Raw genomic sequence first — 14175 nt, forward strand, 5'->3', positions numbered from 1 at the left:
TGTAATACACACTTGCAGAAAAGGCATGCCTTAAAGGAGAACCCAGGGCTGTGTCACATTTCACATAGGGTTGTTGGGCTAGCTGGGCAGGGTTTGCACAGTGGCATGAACTTCCACCACAGAGTGAGGCTTACTGTCACACAAACACACCCTCCAGTTGGGACGCAATGTTTTGTGTTCTTACACTGAATTTAATTTGAAAAGAAAAAAAATGTTGTAATGTGTTTACAGCAGAGGAGACAAACGTAGATAAAAAGTAAATTAATTGTCACCATGTGCTGTTAATGTGGATTCACACTATGACTCTAATTTACCATTTAGACAGAGCATTTTGATTTACATTAAAATACACTTCACTGTCAAAGGATCCTTCAACTCACCATCTTCATTATGCTTGAAGTCAGGTAGAGAGGTGGCCTTGTAATTTCTTAAGCCAGTTGTTCAAATAATGGGTATTAAAATCTAATTTAACAAGTAACTAAGTGAGTATATTTCACCTTATTTTTCTTTGTAGACCTACAGTTGACAAACACTCTGCAGAGTATTAACGCAAGACTTTATTGCAAGTGCAATTTGGTACAAATAATAAGAAACTTTAAAAAGTGTTAAGCTGGCTTAACAGTTTTTAAATTTTAATTTGTTTAACTGACAGAAAATACTTTCGTTTTCAGTGTTTTGTGTGTTAAACTACATATTAGCATATTGGGTTGTTTCTTAAAAACTCTTTAAGGAACACATTTCCTGTGTACTACCAAATTACATATGCCTTTCAAAGAAAGGTTCTGAGAATTAACAGTTACACAGCAGCTAATTTTAGTGAATTATTGAAAAAGCACCATAAATACACACTGAAAACAAAATATTTTCTGTCAGTTAGAATTGTCTAATTTATTTGGTTCATACAAAAAATTGTATGAACCCAAATAGCCAATAATGAGTGGGTACTTACCAACTAAAACAAGTGTAACACTTTTTCCAGATTTCTGTTATAATTTGTACCAAATGTTCTAAAAATTAATTGTTAAAAACCTGCAAATTTCTTAAAAAATTTGTAGGAAATGAGTATAAAATTAGGGGAACTATAAAATAAAGTGTTACCAGTATTAGTGCTGTGCTACATTTTGAAATGTAAACAGCACCAGTTTTTCTGAAGGTTTATACATCAGCTTGTATTTATTGTAAAATTGACCCAATATTATTATGTTTTCATTTTCCTTTATTGGATGCTAAATGTCTCTGCAAGTGCTAATTTCTTTGCGGATGCAGCGCCCCAATAAATTATGAAAGAACTGTGTGGACATTAAAGAAAATGCAATCTATTCAGAGGCACTCTGAGGGAGGAAAATGAAAACATGATTTATATGTTCATAATTGCAGTCATAACAATGAATGGTTCGGTAATTAAAATGTTTCACAATATTAATGGTGCACAATAAAGAATGTTCAGGGCAGGTTCCAAGTCGCTTCAGATATTTCAGATTTTATCAAGGCTGGACACATAAAATTCAATAGTCCCCTAAAATAAAACTCTGATTCAGTCTTCCTTAAGCTGTGCAGTTGTTGCTATCAGTCATACATTTCTATATCAGCGTGTTGCATAAACAAACTCATACACCGCTGTGCTGCCAAAAAAGAAGGAGAGGAGGTGGAGCAGCAGAGATAGCCCCTATGAAAGTTGGTAAAAGGCCTCGTCTCTCTGTTGGTATTTATCTCAATCAGTGGGGTGTAACAGCAGTACAGGAAGTGTGACACAGACACATGGGTTGGCATTCCTTGCCCCAGTTCCCTGGTGGCAGATAAGGGGACGAGGAGGGCGGCGTGGAATGGGATCAGAGTGCATGTGATCAGGAGCCAACCCAATTAGAGGAGTATTCTTGGCGTGGCAGTGGGTAGAGTGGAGGCCAGCTAGGCGTGGAGGCAGTGGGACAGAAATAGCTCAGAGAGAGTGGTGGTGGGCATACCTCTGCCCCTATGGCTGTCAATGCAATCAGCTGAGACTGCATCGGCTCCTGTCTTCCATTTAATGTAGACAGACATGCAGGGCTCTCAGGCCTAAATTTAGAGTCATATAGAATGTAATGGTGAGAGTAGGTATCAGTAACTTGGGTGCACAAATATTGATGGTGCTTCCTTTGAAATGAGTTTTGGGTGTGTTACTCAACACATAAACAAAATGCTTTTTATGATTTGTTATACATTTTGAAGTAATATTCTTACCTTTTTACCTTAATTCCTGAGAGCAGTCATTTGTTGCAGGATTTTTATGTGCACTTTTTATTAAATTCTCAAATGTATCCTGGAAATAAGCCTCACCTGTGCATGATTTAACTCTTAAAAGCACTCTTTGAGTCTTTTAAATGTAAATTAAGATATTGTCTAACCTACCTTTGTGTTTGACTCCTGTGAAATAATTGAATAGCACAGCGCACTGTCATACTACACACACATTTCATATCATTTAAATTCATATTTATGTACAAGAGTGTTTGATGATGTTAGCACTGAGGTTACTGTTACAAAGATGTTTTTATCTTTTAAAATCAAGTAAATTGAATTTATTTCAGAGAGAAAAATTGGTTGATATCTGCAAAAATGTGCTTTTTGCACTGTGTGCTTGCTGCTTTGATGTGAGCTGATTTGAATGTGAAGAAGCCTTTGCATCTTTATTATTGCTGTTATTTTGTCTTTGGCTCCGGGTAATTTCCTTTACCAGGTGACATAATTACATTCGTCATACAACCCATATTACAGTCTTTGGCCATGTGGGACAACAAATATTGTAGCTGAATTCTACTCTTATCTCCACAAACAACACAGAGTAGTATGTCCATTACAATCAAAAACAAACATAAATTCTACAAATTCATTAATATGATTTCATTCAACATATATACAATGTCATAACATCAATATCAATATCATTACAGCCTTTCTCAAAGTTACACACAAAACCATCTGTGAGACTGTTAAGTTGCTCTCAACTCTTTCACCTTTTCTTAATTCCTGTTAATCTCTCCTGATTTACAGGCATGGAAATTTACTTATCACATATTGTATCTGCACAGGACACACTTGTAGTCTCGTCCTTATTAGATCCTGGCTTAGGGTTTACTGTACTTTATACATCACACATCATCATCATTACAAAAGGGACATCTTGCCATTATGTCAGCATGGAAAATACTATGAAAAGTGAGCAGAAATTCTAAATAACATCAGAAAATCATGATGCAGATCATAATTTACCTGTAAGGAATTAGTATGCAATCTGTTACCAATCTTTTTTTTCCTTTTTGTCTTGTGTTTTTCACTCAAGTCTTGTGTGTCTGTCTTCGTCTTTAGCCAGATGGATTGTGCTTTGACCACAGCACTTTCCAATACTGGCAAAGAAGGGGCTGATGAGAATGTTCAGTATGCTGCCCCACACAGTCTGGACCCAGTGCATGTTGATGAGAAGGAGTTGCACACAGGGCATGATCAGCCTGGAGAGAAACAGGGAAATGGACAAACATGAGCTCATCTTGTCAATAAAAAATAAACAGAAATCCTTCTATAAAAAAACAATTTTAGAATAAAGGTAAAGTCACAATTTCTAATGTAACCATCTGCCAAATTATCCTTTGACTGTGCATTTACCAGATAGACATTAAGCTGTTCATCCTTGCCTGTAAGTCTACTTCATATTCAGTGTAACAGCAGTCCTACCAGATGTGAAGGCAGCTGAGCACAGCGAAGAGGAGCCCTGCTGCCAGCGAGACCGGCACTGCCAACAGGAGGGAGATGAAGCGGTAACACCACAGTCTGGACACCTCAAACAGGGCGTGACTCCACAGCCACACTTTATCAAAGCTCCTCACCGAGGGAGGCTCTGCAATCACATCCTCAAACGTTACCTCAAGACACACACAGAGACACTGTAAGTGTATGATTGATGGAGACATGTTTTCCCCAGTGTGTAAAATATAATACTGAGCACTGGGAGAATGGGATATGTAGCTGTGTAAGTTGTATATTACAATATCATGACCTACTGTACAGGATGAAAATGATGGGTCATTTACTGAAAAGAGGTGTTTTTGTTGCAAACAATGACATTTTTTCTATCAGTTTTTTCAGTGTACTTACTGTAGGATCTTAAAAGAAACAAAAATAGAACTGTGTGCATGATTATGTCCACTTGAGGTCAGTACCGTGCAGCACATTGATATTCAACTAGTGATACCACATTGAGTTAGTAGTCTTGTATTTTGTAAGAACAAAACATAGCGCCATGTAATTGATGGGGTGCAAGATAAATTTTTACTCTTTATGTAACAAAATGCTTCACTGACAAAGTTCCATTTGTAAATTGTATTTATCATCCTCATGAATCATCTACAAAAATTCCATTCTAGGATGAAACCATGCATAGATTTCTGCTCCAGTTCAGCTTTGCATACTCAGTGCTATCTGTGAGACAGGAGTGATGGTATGCAGATCATGTGCAGCGGGTTTGTTTATTTTACCGACCTGTCAAATTCTCTGTCTCCAGACTGGAATAATACACTGTACTTCAGCTGGTGGCCTGTGCTGTGTGCTTTTTGTGAAGGCTTATGTGTGTTATGTTGGTTAAATCCCAGTGAAGGTGCACATTAGTTACCTTAAGACACTTGTTGACTCCTTTGGGATCCCTGTCTTGAGTCAGGGGCCTCAAGTCACTTTGGCTGGAATGCAGATCTTCAGATTGTACTTCCACTATTACGTCCATCTGTTCCCCTGCAGCTCTCTTTTGTTTAGATTCCTGCTTCTCCATGTCCACCAAGATGAGCTGGCTTGACTGCTTTGGTCATGTCATTGGAAACATGGAGGACGAGCAAGGCGTAGCTGTAGCTGGAGGATGGCCATATACTGCTCTAACCTCTGCAGGCTTGTCACTGACACCCAGGTGGAACATAGTGGCCTGCTGACTGCCTTGCTCCTTGTTGAGGAATGCCTTTATTGGCTTTTAACAGGCCTCTCTTTAATGACATTTTCCATGAGACACACTACATGACACTCATTTAGACCTGCATGAGAAATGTCCACTGGCTAATCACATAAAATCAGCCTTCACTTACTCCTTAAAAATCAGAGAAGGGATGATGACCTGTGGGGGTATTTTGGCAATGTAGTTATTATACAGTCAATTAAGAAGAGACTACTCACTACTTCAGCAGCTTCTTGCCAAGAGGTGTACTCCTAATCATCAATCCCAGCTAGAACAGCTCCTCTGCGCTGACAGTCTCAGCCCCAAAGTGACTGCAGCCTAACTCATTCTCGTATTCACTCTATTGAGCTACAGTCTAATGTGGCATTAATACTTGCACTGCAACTTAATGTCCCCTGAAAATCTTGTTTTTGCTGCTCCCCAGTGGTTTAACTTCTCACCTGCTGTAGTGATACAAAATGCACACCAGGGCGTGGTCAGTACACCATGACATCACTGTAGGGCGTGGTTACAGGTGCAACAGTCTAATGATGAATTACTCTGTAATTTATGAATTCATTTGGGAATATGAACACAATAAACACAATATCAACTAATAAATGATGATTTTGACACAAACCCCCTCGACAGTACAGGACTTTATGATTAGTTTATAATTTAGGCCTTTATCAGGTCAGTTGATATTGTGCTTTAGTGGTGCATATTCCTCAACAGATTTGCAGTTAAATTAAATGACAAAAAATGAACCCTGAGGGTCTGAGGCCTTGGAACAGTTGCCTGCCTTATCCAGCCTTGCCGATTTTGCTTTTATAGTCCACTTTTTGTTGAATTCCAGGCACTGTCTTTATAAAGTCCAATTGAAATCATATTTAGTCATCCATTTTTACAGTCTAATATAATGTCATAAATGTTTTAAAATGTGTAGAAGAAGAAACTTATATATACTTTATTGATCCCTGTGGAGAAATTGATCTTCTGAATTTGACCCATCCTATACAAGCACACTGGGAGCAGCGGGCAGCCACAATGCGGTGCCCGTGGATCAGCTCCAGTTCTTTTGCCAGTGCCTTGGTCAGGGGCACTGACAGGAGTATTGACCCTAACATGCATGTATTTGATGGTGGGAGGAAACGAGGAACCTGGAGCACCTGGTGGAAACCCACACAAACACAGGGACCTTCTTGCTGCGAGGCAACAGATCTAACCACTGAGCCACTGTGCGGCCCACTGTGTAGGGAAAAGGGAAGAGAAAGGATCTTAGGGGAAATATTAGAAATGCTCCTTTTTGTCTTAGCAAGCTGGAGAGGCGTGTTAGTGTCTGTGTTTGATTGATAGCAGCTGGTAGGCTGAGCTTGTGAAAACAAGAATGACAGACAATGTAAACAAACTTGCTCAGTAACCTATAATTCATGGGCAGACAGTGTGTTGGCTGCATGGAAAAGTTCTCCATCTACATAGACAGAGAACTAAAGGTATTCCAGTGAATTCATGCAAAGATAAGGGGCACAATCATGAAACCAAAAAGTATAGATTTTTTGTTTCTTTTTTGTCATAGGAGAACACAGGACATGTGATTGATACAATAAAAAAACATGCCATTTAACTTCAGTTGGTTCTGTCATCCCCAAACTATGTCCAGCTATATAAGCATGATAAATTTGTGCATTTGTTGCATTGCATTACTTACTTTTCTTCCAAGTTTATTTACTTTAAAACCCTATGCTTTCAAGACTTATGTTTGGTTTGTTTTAACATGCAAATGTCATTTAATCAAATTGCTTCACATGTGCTGCTGAACCACTCCCTATATACACACTACAAACATTCTTCCTTCACCCAGATGCCCTACCTTGTCACTATGTCAACTACTGAACCGTTATATTTTCCTGATTAATTGAATTAGGAAAAGTGTATCTGTTGTTACGGACTAGTCAAGTCTAGGGGATTCAGTATCAATGAACCAATACTAGTCCTAACCTGGAGGGTGTAGAAAAGGAGAAAACTAGGAAGGAATCAGAGAAAGACGGACTGGTTTCCAGTGTTAGAGATAGACAGGCTGGAGGTGGGTTACCTTATCGGGTTGCCACGCCGGCTAGCAGTGCAAGTCCCTCCGACTCGGCCTCGCCAGCTCTGGCGTTGCTCTCGTGAGCCGCGAGCTCCTTCTGGCGGTTCAGTTCAGGTTTTGGTGGTTGGGGGATGGGTCCCCGAAGACCGAAACTGGTTTTACCAAAGGGTCCGGGTGCAGGAAAGGTGTGCGGCTGTAATGTCTCGAACGCTTCTAGAAAGGACGTCTCTCTGGGCTTTAACTCACTCGTATCACTTTCAAAGGTTCGCGCTTTCCCAGCTGAGCTGTCTCACGTTACTCCAGTGGTTGCGCACGCACCTCACCGTGGCGTCCTTTTATCAGCCCGCAGCTTAACCACACCCCCTTGTTATCTTCTCAATGAAAACCAGTCCAGTTTAAGAAAAGGAAAGGAAGAAAGAGGAACTATAAACCCCGCCCCCTTTACTCCTAACATTCCTCCCCCCTTACAACAAAAAAAAAACCCATCTGGATTCCACCTATGTTTTTTTTTTCCTATTTTATTTTATTTATTTTTTTTTTAGCATTTTCTCTTTTCTTAAAAACAACAATGTACACATCACATTAGCACACTCATTACTGGCATGTCTAGTCTCTGACCCTTAGTATAAAAGGTATATTATCACTAGTGACATGACTAACGTCTACTCTGGAGTAGTAGTAGTAGTAGGCCTATCAATGTGAAAGAGTATGTCAATGTATATGTAAACAGTCTCTTGACTCCAATACACATGCATTACTATAAACACTGCACTCACGGCTTCTCACCACATGTTCATCCCCTTGACAGGGTGTCGGCGATAACATTTTCTTTGCCTGGTAAATGCACTACTGTCAAGTTATATGGCTGCAAAATTAAACTCCAACGGAACACTCTCTGACTGGACGTTTTGAACTTGGCTAGAAATGTCAATGGGTTGTGGTCAGTGAGAACCACCAGATCACCTCCAGCACTACAGACATACACCTCAAAGTGTTGAACTGCCAGAACTAGAGCCAGGGCCTCCTTCTCAATGGTAGAATAACGTTTCTGATGGCGATTCAATTTTTTAGAGAAGTAGGCAACCGGCCTATCTATCCCTGACACATCAGTCTGCAGTAACACTGCCCCCACTCCAACATCACAAGCATCCACTGCCAGCTTGAATGGGACAGAGAAGTCCGGAGCCACCAATACTGGTTCACTAGCTAGGATAGCTTTAACCATTTCCAGTGCTTTTTGACAGTCTGCCGACCAGCTAAACCTCACTCCCTTCTTCAGCAAGTTTGTTAGTGGTGTTGTCACCGCTGCGAAGTTGGGGACAAACCGCCGATAAAATCCACACATGCCTAAAAGGCGCATTAGCTGACGTTTCGTTTTTGGAACAGGCATGTCCAAAATGGCCTGCACCTTGGCAGTCCTTGGCCTCACTGAACCTTGACCAACCTGGTGCCCCAAGTATGTGACCTGCCCCTTTCCAATCTCACACTTGGGCAAGTTGACTACCAACCCTGCTTGCTCAAGCCGTTCAAACAACTGTCTCATATGTTGCACGTGATCAGACCATGAAGAGCTATAGCAAACCACATCATCTAAATAGGTTACAGTGTTCTGTAATCCGGAGGTTACCAGATTCATTAACCTCTGAAAGGTTGCTGGCGCGTTCTTCATGCCAAACGGGAGAGCTCGACAGCGATACAAACATTCCTGCGTCACAAAGGCAGATACATCTTTTGCCCTTTCTGTCAACGGCACTTGCCAGTAGCCTTTTAACAAGTCAAACTTTGAGACATATTGTGCCTTGCCGATCTTGTCAATGCAGTCTTCTAACCTGGGTATGGGATACGCGTCAGTTTTAGTAACATTATTAACCTTTCGGTAATCAATGCAAGGTCGTACGCTTAAATCAGGCTTGGGAACAGGGACTAAGGGAGAACTCCATTCACTTGAGCCCTGTTCAATGACACCAATTTCTTCCATATAAAGCAACTCTGACTTCACCTGAGCCCATTTTTGTGGGTTAATGCGGTACGGATGTTGCTTAATGGGGGTTGCCTCACCAGTGTCTACATCATGGGTTATTAACTTCGTCAAGCCAGGGGTATCTTTAAACAAAGAACTATACTGGTCCACTAGATGTACTACATCCTCTCTCTGCTCTGTAGTGAGGTAACTGAGTGTCTCTCTGAGATTGGCCAGGGCGCTGGAATTCTTGAGCCTAGCTGTAACAGGCTCCACTGACCCAACATCATCATCATCCTCACTCGCCTCCTCTTCCACAGCAACTTGAGAGGTTATACACACGGTGGACGAAGTGTCACGGGTATAATAAGGTTTCAGGAGATTGATGTGACATACTCGTGATTTGTGCCTCCGGTCGGGGGTCTCAACAACATAATTGCAAGCACCCACTTTCTTAATAACCTTATACGGACCATAGAATTTCACCCCTAGCTTATCTCCACCCATGGGCAACAAAACCAGAACCTGGTCCCCTGCCTTGAAGGTACGTTTCACTGCCTTCTTGTCATACTGAGCCTTCATCTTTCCCTTAGCTGCTTCCAAGTTACTCCTGGCCAAGTCACAAGCTGTATGCAGCCGGTCCTTGAAGGATGCTACATACTGCAAAACTCCACTGGGAGCGTCTGTCTGCCCGGCGGACTGCAACAGCTGTTCTTTCACCATCCTCAGCGGTCCTCTCACTTGATGTCCATAAACCAACTCGAAAGGGCTAAAACCTGTAGCCTCATTCACAGAGTCTCTAATAGCAAACAATAGAAATGGCATAGCTACATCCCAGTCATTTGAGTAACCAACACAATAGGTTTTAATCATAGACTTTAAAGTCTGGTGGTACCTCTCGATTGCACCTTGGGACTGAGGATGATAGGCAGATGACATAATTTGTTTAATTCCCAGCTCATGCATCACTTCCTGAAATGCACCAGAAGTGAAGTTGGACCCACGATCATGTTGGACTTCTAGTGGTAAACCTACCCTAGAAAAGAAATGGAGCAAAGCCTCCACTATGACCCTGGTTTTAATTGACTTCAATGGCACAGCCTCTGGAAACCTCGTAGAAACATCCATAATAGTCAGGAGGTACTCATTCCCTTTCTTAGTTTTTGGCAAAGGGCCAACACAATCAATCATTACCCTTGAAAAGGGTTCCTCCATGACTGGTAGAGGGCAGAGGGGAGCAGCTGGAATGGTCTGGTTGGGCTTGCCTATAACCTGACAAGCATGACAACTACGACAGTACGACACCACGTCCTTATGCATTTTGGGCCAGTAGAAATGTCTGCTGATTTTCTCCTGAGTTTTCCGGATGCCTAAATGACCAGCCATGGATACTTCATGGGCTAAACGCAGGACTTCCTCCCTAAAACTCTCAGGCAGCACAACTTGAGTCCTAACGGTCCATGTCTCCTCAGCAGGACGATCACGAGGCCGCCATTTCCTCAACAGGACTCCATCTTGGATAAAGAAGCCTTCAGCTACCTCTTTCATGTCCTCCGCACTAGCAGCTGTCTGTCTCAATGGAGCTACAGAAGGATCTTTTTCCTGCTCTAATATGAGGGCTTCCCGAGTGAACTGAGAGCAAGGTGACACTTCAGCTAGCCTAGCGAAAAAGGTATCAGCCAACCCTCCAGACAGTTCATCCTGCTCGCTGGAATTTCCTTTTTCAGCAGCCAGAGCCTGAGCACGTGTCACCACACAAGCTGTAAACACCTCGGGGTGTTCTCTTTCCAAAGCCATGGTCTCTGGGACTTCACAAGGTTTCTCACACACAACTGGTGTCACGCAAACCTGAGTACCGGCCAAATCGTTTCCCAACACCAAGGCAACCCCTTCAACTGGCAAGGAAGGTACAATGCCGACCACTACCGGCCCATTTACAATGTTAGACTCCAGAAATATCCGGTGCAAAGGAGCACTAATAAAACCACCTCCCACACCCTTCACTGGGGTAGAAGCTTTTAAATAGGTGGCGGGCGAGAGATCTATAATACCCTGAACCAATAAGGACTGTGTGGCCCCTGTGTCCCTCAGGATGGATATAGGGACCATTTCCCTATCAGGTGCCCCAGAAACAGCCCCCCTTGACACAAAACCTTCAAACCCCTTTGCTACTGGGCAGGATGGCAGGTTCACGCTGTCCACTTCACAAAGACCAATCTGTGGGTGGGCATTTATCAACCCCACAACTTTCTCATCCCCATTTCTTCTCCTGAGACCAGGACAACTGGACTTTATATGGCCAGGCTTTTTGCAGTAATGACAGATGACATCACTTCTAGGAATAAAAGGCTTCTCGTACCTTTTCCCTGGTCCTTGAGACCGCAGGGAGGGAAGAGTAGGCTTAACCACACTAGCCTCTGTAGGCCTGTCAGTGGTAGCCTGCCTCCTATCCTGTCTGCCAACCTTGTTTTTCCAAGGCGCCTCTCTGTGCGTTAACTCGTAAGAATCTGCTGCCATAGCAGCTCCTCTCAGCTCTGTAATGCCTCTCTCATTTAGATGTATTTCCATGTGCCGGGGTAAACTGGTTTTAAACTGCTCCACTAGTATAAGTTGTCGCAACTCTTGAAAGGTATGTGTGTTGGTACTTGCTAACCACCTGTCAAACACAACTTCCTGTTGCCTAGCCAAATCAAGGAAAGTCTCACCTTGTTTCCGCTGCAGAGACCTGAACTTCTGTCGGTAGGCTTCTGGCACCACCTCATAGGCTGCCAAAACCACCTTCCTCACAGCATCATAGTCTCGGCTGTCAGATGCATCTAAGGCTGCATAAGCTTCTTGAGCTTTACCCTCAAGCACACTCTGGATAAGCAGCGTCCACCTATTCTCAGGCCACTCTAGCTCTTTGGCTACTTTCTCAAAAGCTTCGAAGAAAGAGGCCACATCATCACCGTTAAATTTTGGCATGAGTCTTAAACAGCTGGAAACATCAAAACGAGCCTCGTGCTTGCGTTGTAGGACACTATGGTTAGCTTTAAGCTTCTCTTGCTCCAATGCCAACCTTGCCAACTCAAGTTTCTGCTCTTGCTCTCTTGCTGCCATTTTTGCCAGCTCAAGTTGAAACATCCGCTCCCCTTCTCTCGCTCTTTCTCTCTCTCTCTCCTCCCTCTCTCTCTCCTGTACCGGATCATGCAGGTGTAACGCTGATATGAGAGTCTCCACAATTTCTGGCTTTCTAGCCTCTGGATTTATCTCGACCTCACAATATTGAGCTACCGCAAGCAAATCTTCTTTTCTAAGCTTACGCAACTCATTTCGCCCAAAATCGCTCCCACAAAACTCTTCTACTCTGAAAGTAGCCATAGTCACCGTTAGTGAGCGCTCACCGGTGGGGGTAACCAAAGGAGACAAGGGCCTCGCAAAAATTACCTCTAAGGTAACTTATCAGATGGCCATAAACTAAACGTATAACCTGCTAACAGGAGGTAGCTCATAGGTCACTCTATTCTCAGAGATCGATGCAAACATAAGTCACGCAGCACTCATGACAGTGCTACTTACACACGGACCGCAAACCAATGCACCCGTAAGTCGCACACAGCACTTATGACACTACAACTTACACACGGACCACAAACCAATGCACCCGTACGCCGCGCACAGCAGCAAGACACCAGCCGTCAACCAACCCGCTAAGCCACACTGTTATCGTCAACTTACAGACCTATCCTCGTTTTTAACCTCGACACACCCGATAAATTTTCCTTAACCTTTCGTCTAGCTAGCTGAGTTTTACATACATACACAACCATCTGTTTAAAACGAGAGTCTGGCACCGAGCAGCTGTTCTGCCCGTAGCTGTATGTCCATGGCCTACTTCTAAACCTAGCAACATACAACTTTTACCGAGCTGAATCCAACTCACTTGTGCCTCTTCCCGCAAACAGAATGCTTGGATGTAACTCACTAACTGAACTCTAATCACTTCGAATCCATATCCCGGACGAGTCTCCCAAATTATGTTACGGACTAGTCAAGTCTAGGGGATTCAGTATCAATGAACCAATACTAGTCCTAACCTGGAGGGTGTAGAAAAGGAGAAAACTAGGAAGGAATCAGAGAAAGACGGACTGGTTTCCAGTGTTAGAGATAGACAGGCTGGAGGTGGGTTACCTTATCGGGTTGCCACGCCGGCTAGCAGTGCAAGTCCCTCCGACTCGGCCTCGCCAGCTCTGGCGTTGCTCTCGTGAGCCGCGAGCTCCTTCTGGCGGTTCAGTTCAGGTTTTGGTGGTTGGGGGATGGGTCCCCGAAGACCGAAACTGGTTTTACCAAAGGGTCCGGGTGCAGGAAAGGTGTGCGGCTGTAATGTCTCGAACGCTTCTAGAAAGGACGTCTCTCTGGGCTTTAACTCACTCGTATCACTTTCAAAGGTTCGCGCTTTCCCAGCTGAGCTGTCTCACGTTACTCCAGTGGTTGCGCACGCACCTCACCGTGGCGTCCTTTTATCAGCCCGCAGCTTAACCACACCCCCTTGTTATCTTCTCAATGAAAACCAGTCCAGTTTAAGAAAAGGAAAGGAAGAAAGAGGAACTATAAACCCCGCCCCCTTTACTCCTAACACTGTTCATACATACTGTACATATTTCAAGTGTCTCTTCTTTGTATATTGTGGTTGTTAACATGTCGTTTATTTACACCAGTATAAACCTGGCCATTAACACTCCACAGACAGACAGCAATCTGGATCCAATATCTAATGTACCTTGACACGTCGCTCACATTTAGAAAAAAAAAAAAGTGACCAGACACTCAGCAGACAACATGTATCTCACCGTTTGTTGAAAATTCATAGAGCCTTCCTGTCAGAGATGCTCAAACAGAGAGGAGGGAGAGAAGGGAGGAGAATTCACTGGTATATAGCGCACTCTGTTGGCCATGGTTTGTACTCGTAGTTATTTTGGATAAATCCTCATAATTTACTGATGGTTAAATCAGCTGTGTTTTCCACTCACACATGCTCAAATAGCACATACTCTCACAATGCTTGCAATGATACCAAATTACTTACGTTCCCAGTCACAGCAGCAGTGGTAGTGGAGTGTTGGCAGGGTTTGATTAGCTGATGATTAATGGTGTGTGTGGAAACCATGGTGATGAAGAGCCCCAGAGATTGTGTTGTGATTGTCT

General features: G+C 43.0%; 1 protein-coding gene across 1 annotated transcript; it reads right to left on the reverse strand.

The window, feature by feature from the left end:
• Positions 1 to 3307: 3307 nt before the first annotated feature.
• Positions 3308 to 4532, reverse strand: LOC122980616 (caveolin-2-like). Its single transcript, XM_044348767.1, has 2 exons — positions 3706 to 4532; positions 3308 to 3482 (listed from the first exon to the last, which is right to left on the reverse strand). Exons 1-2 carry the CDS (start codon positions 3939 to 3941, stop codon positions 3308 to 3310), a joined length of 411 nt encoding a protein of 136 aa, XP_044204702.1. The 5' UTR covers positions 3942 to 4532.
• Positions 4533 to 14175: the final 9643 nt, after the last annotated feature.

This window comes from Thunnus albacares, chromosome 4 (assembly GCF_914725855.1).
Source record: "Thunnus albacares chromosome 4, fThuAlb1.1, whole genome shotgun sequence".
Taxonomy (NCBI): domain Eukaryota; kingdom Metazoa; phylum Chordata; class Actinopteri; order Scombriformes; family Scombridae; genus Thunnus; species Thunnus albacares.

Coding starts and splice junctions, on each gene's coding strand:
- LOC122980616 (XM_044348767.1), bottom strand. CDS start 3,941: ATGTCTCCATCAATCATACACTTACAGTGTCTCTGTGTGTGTCTTGAG. Junction 3,483..3,705: donor CTCAGCTGCCTTCACATCTG/GTAGGACTGCTG, acceptor GTTTCTCTCCAG/GCTGATCATGCCCTGTGTGC.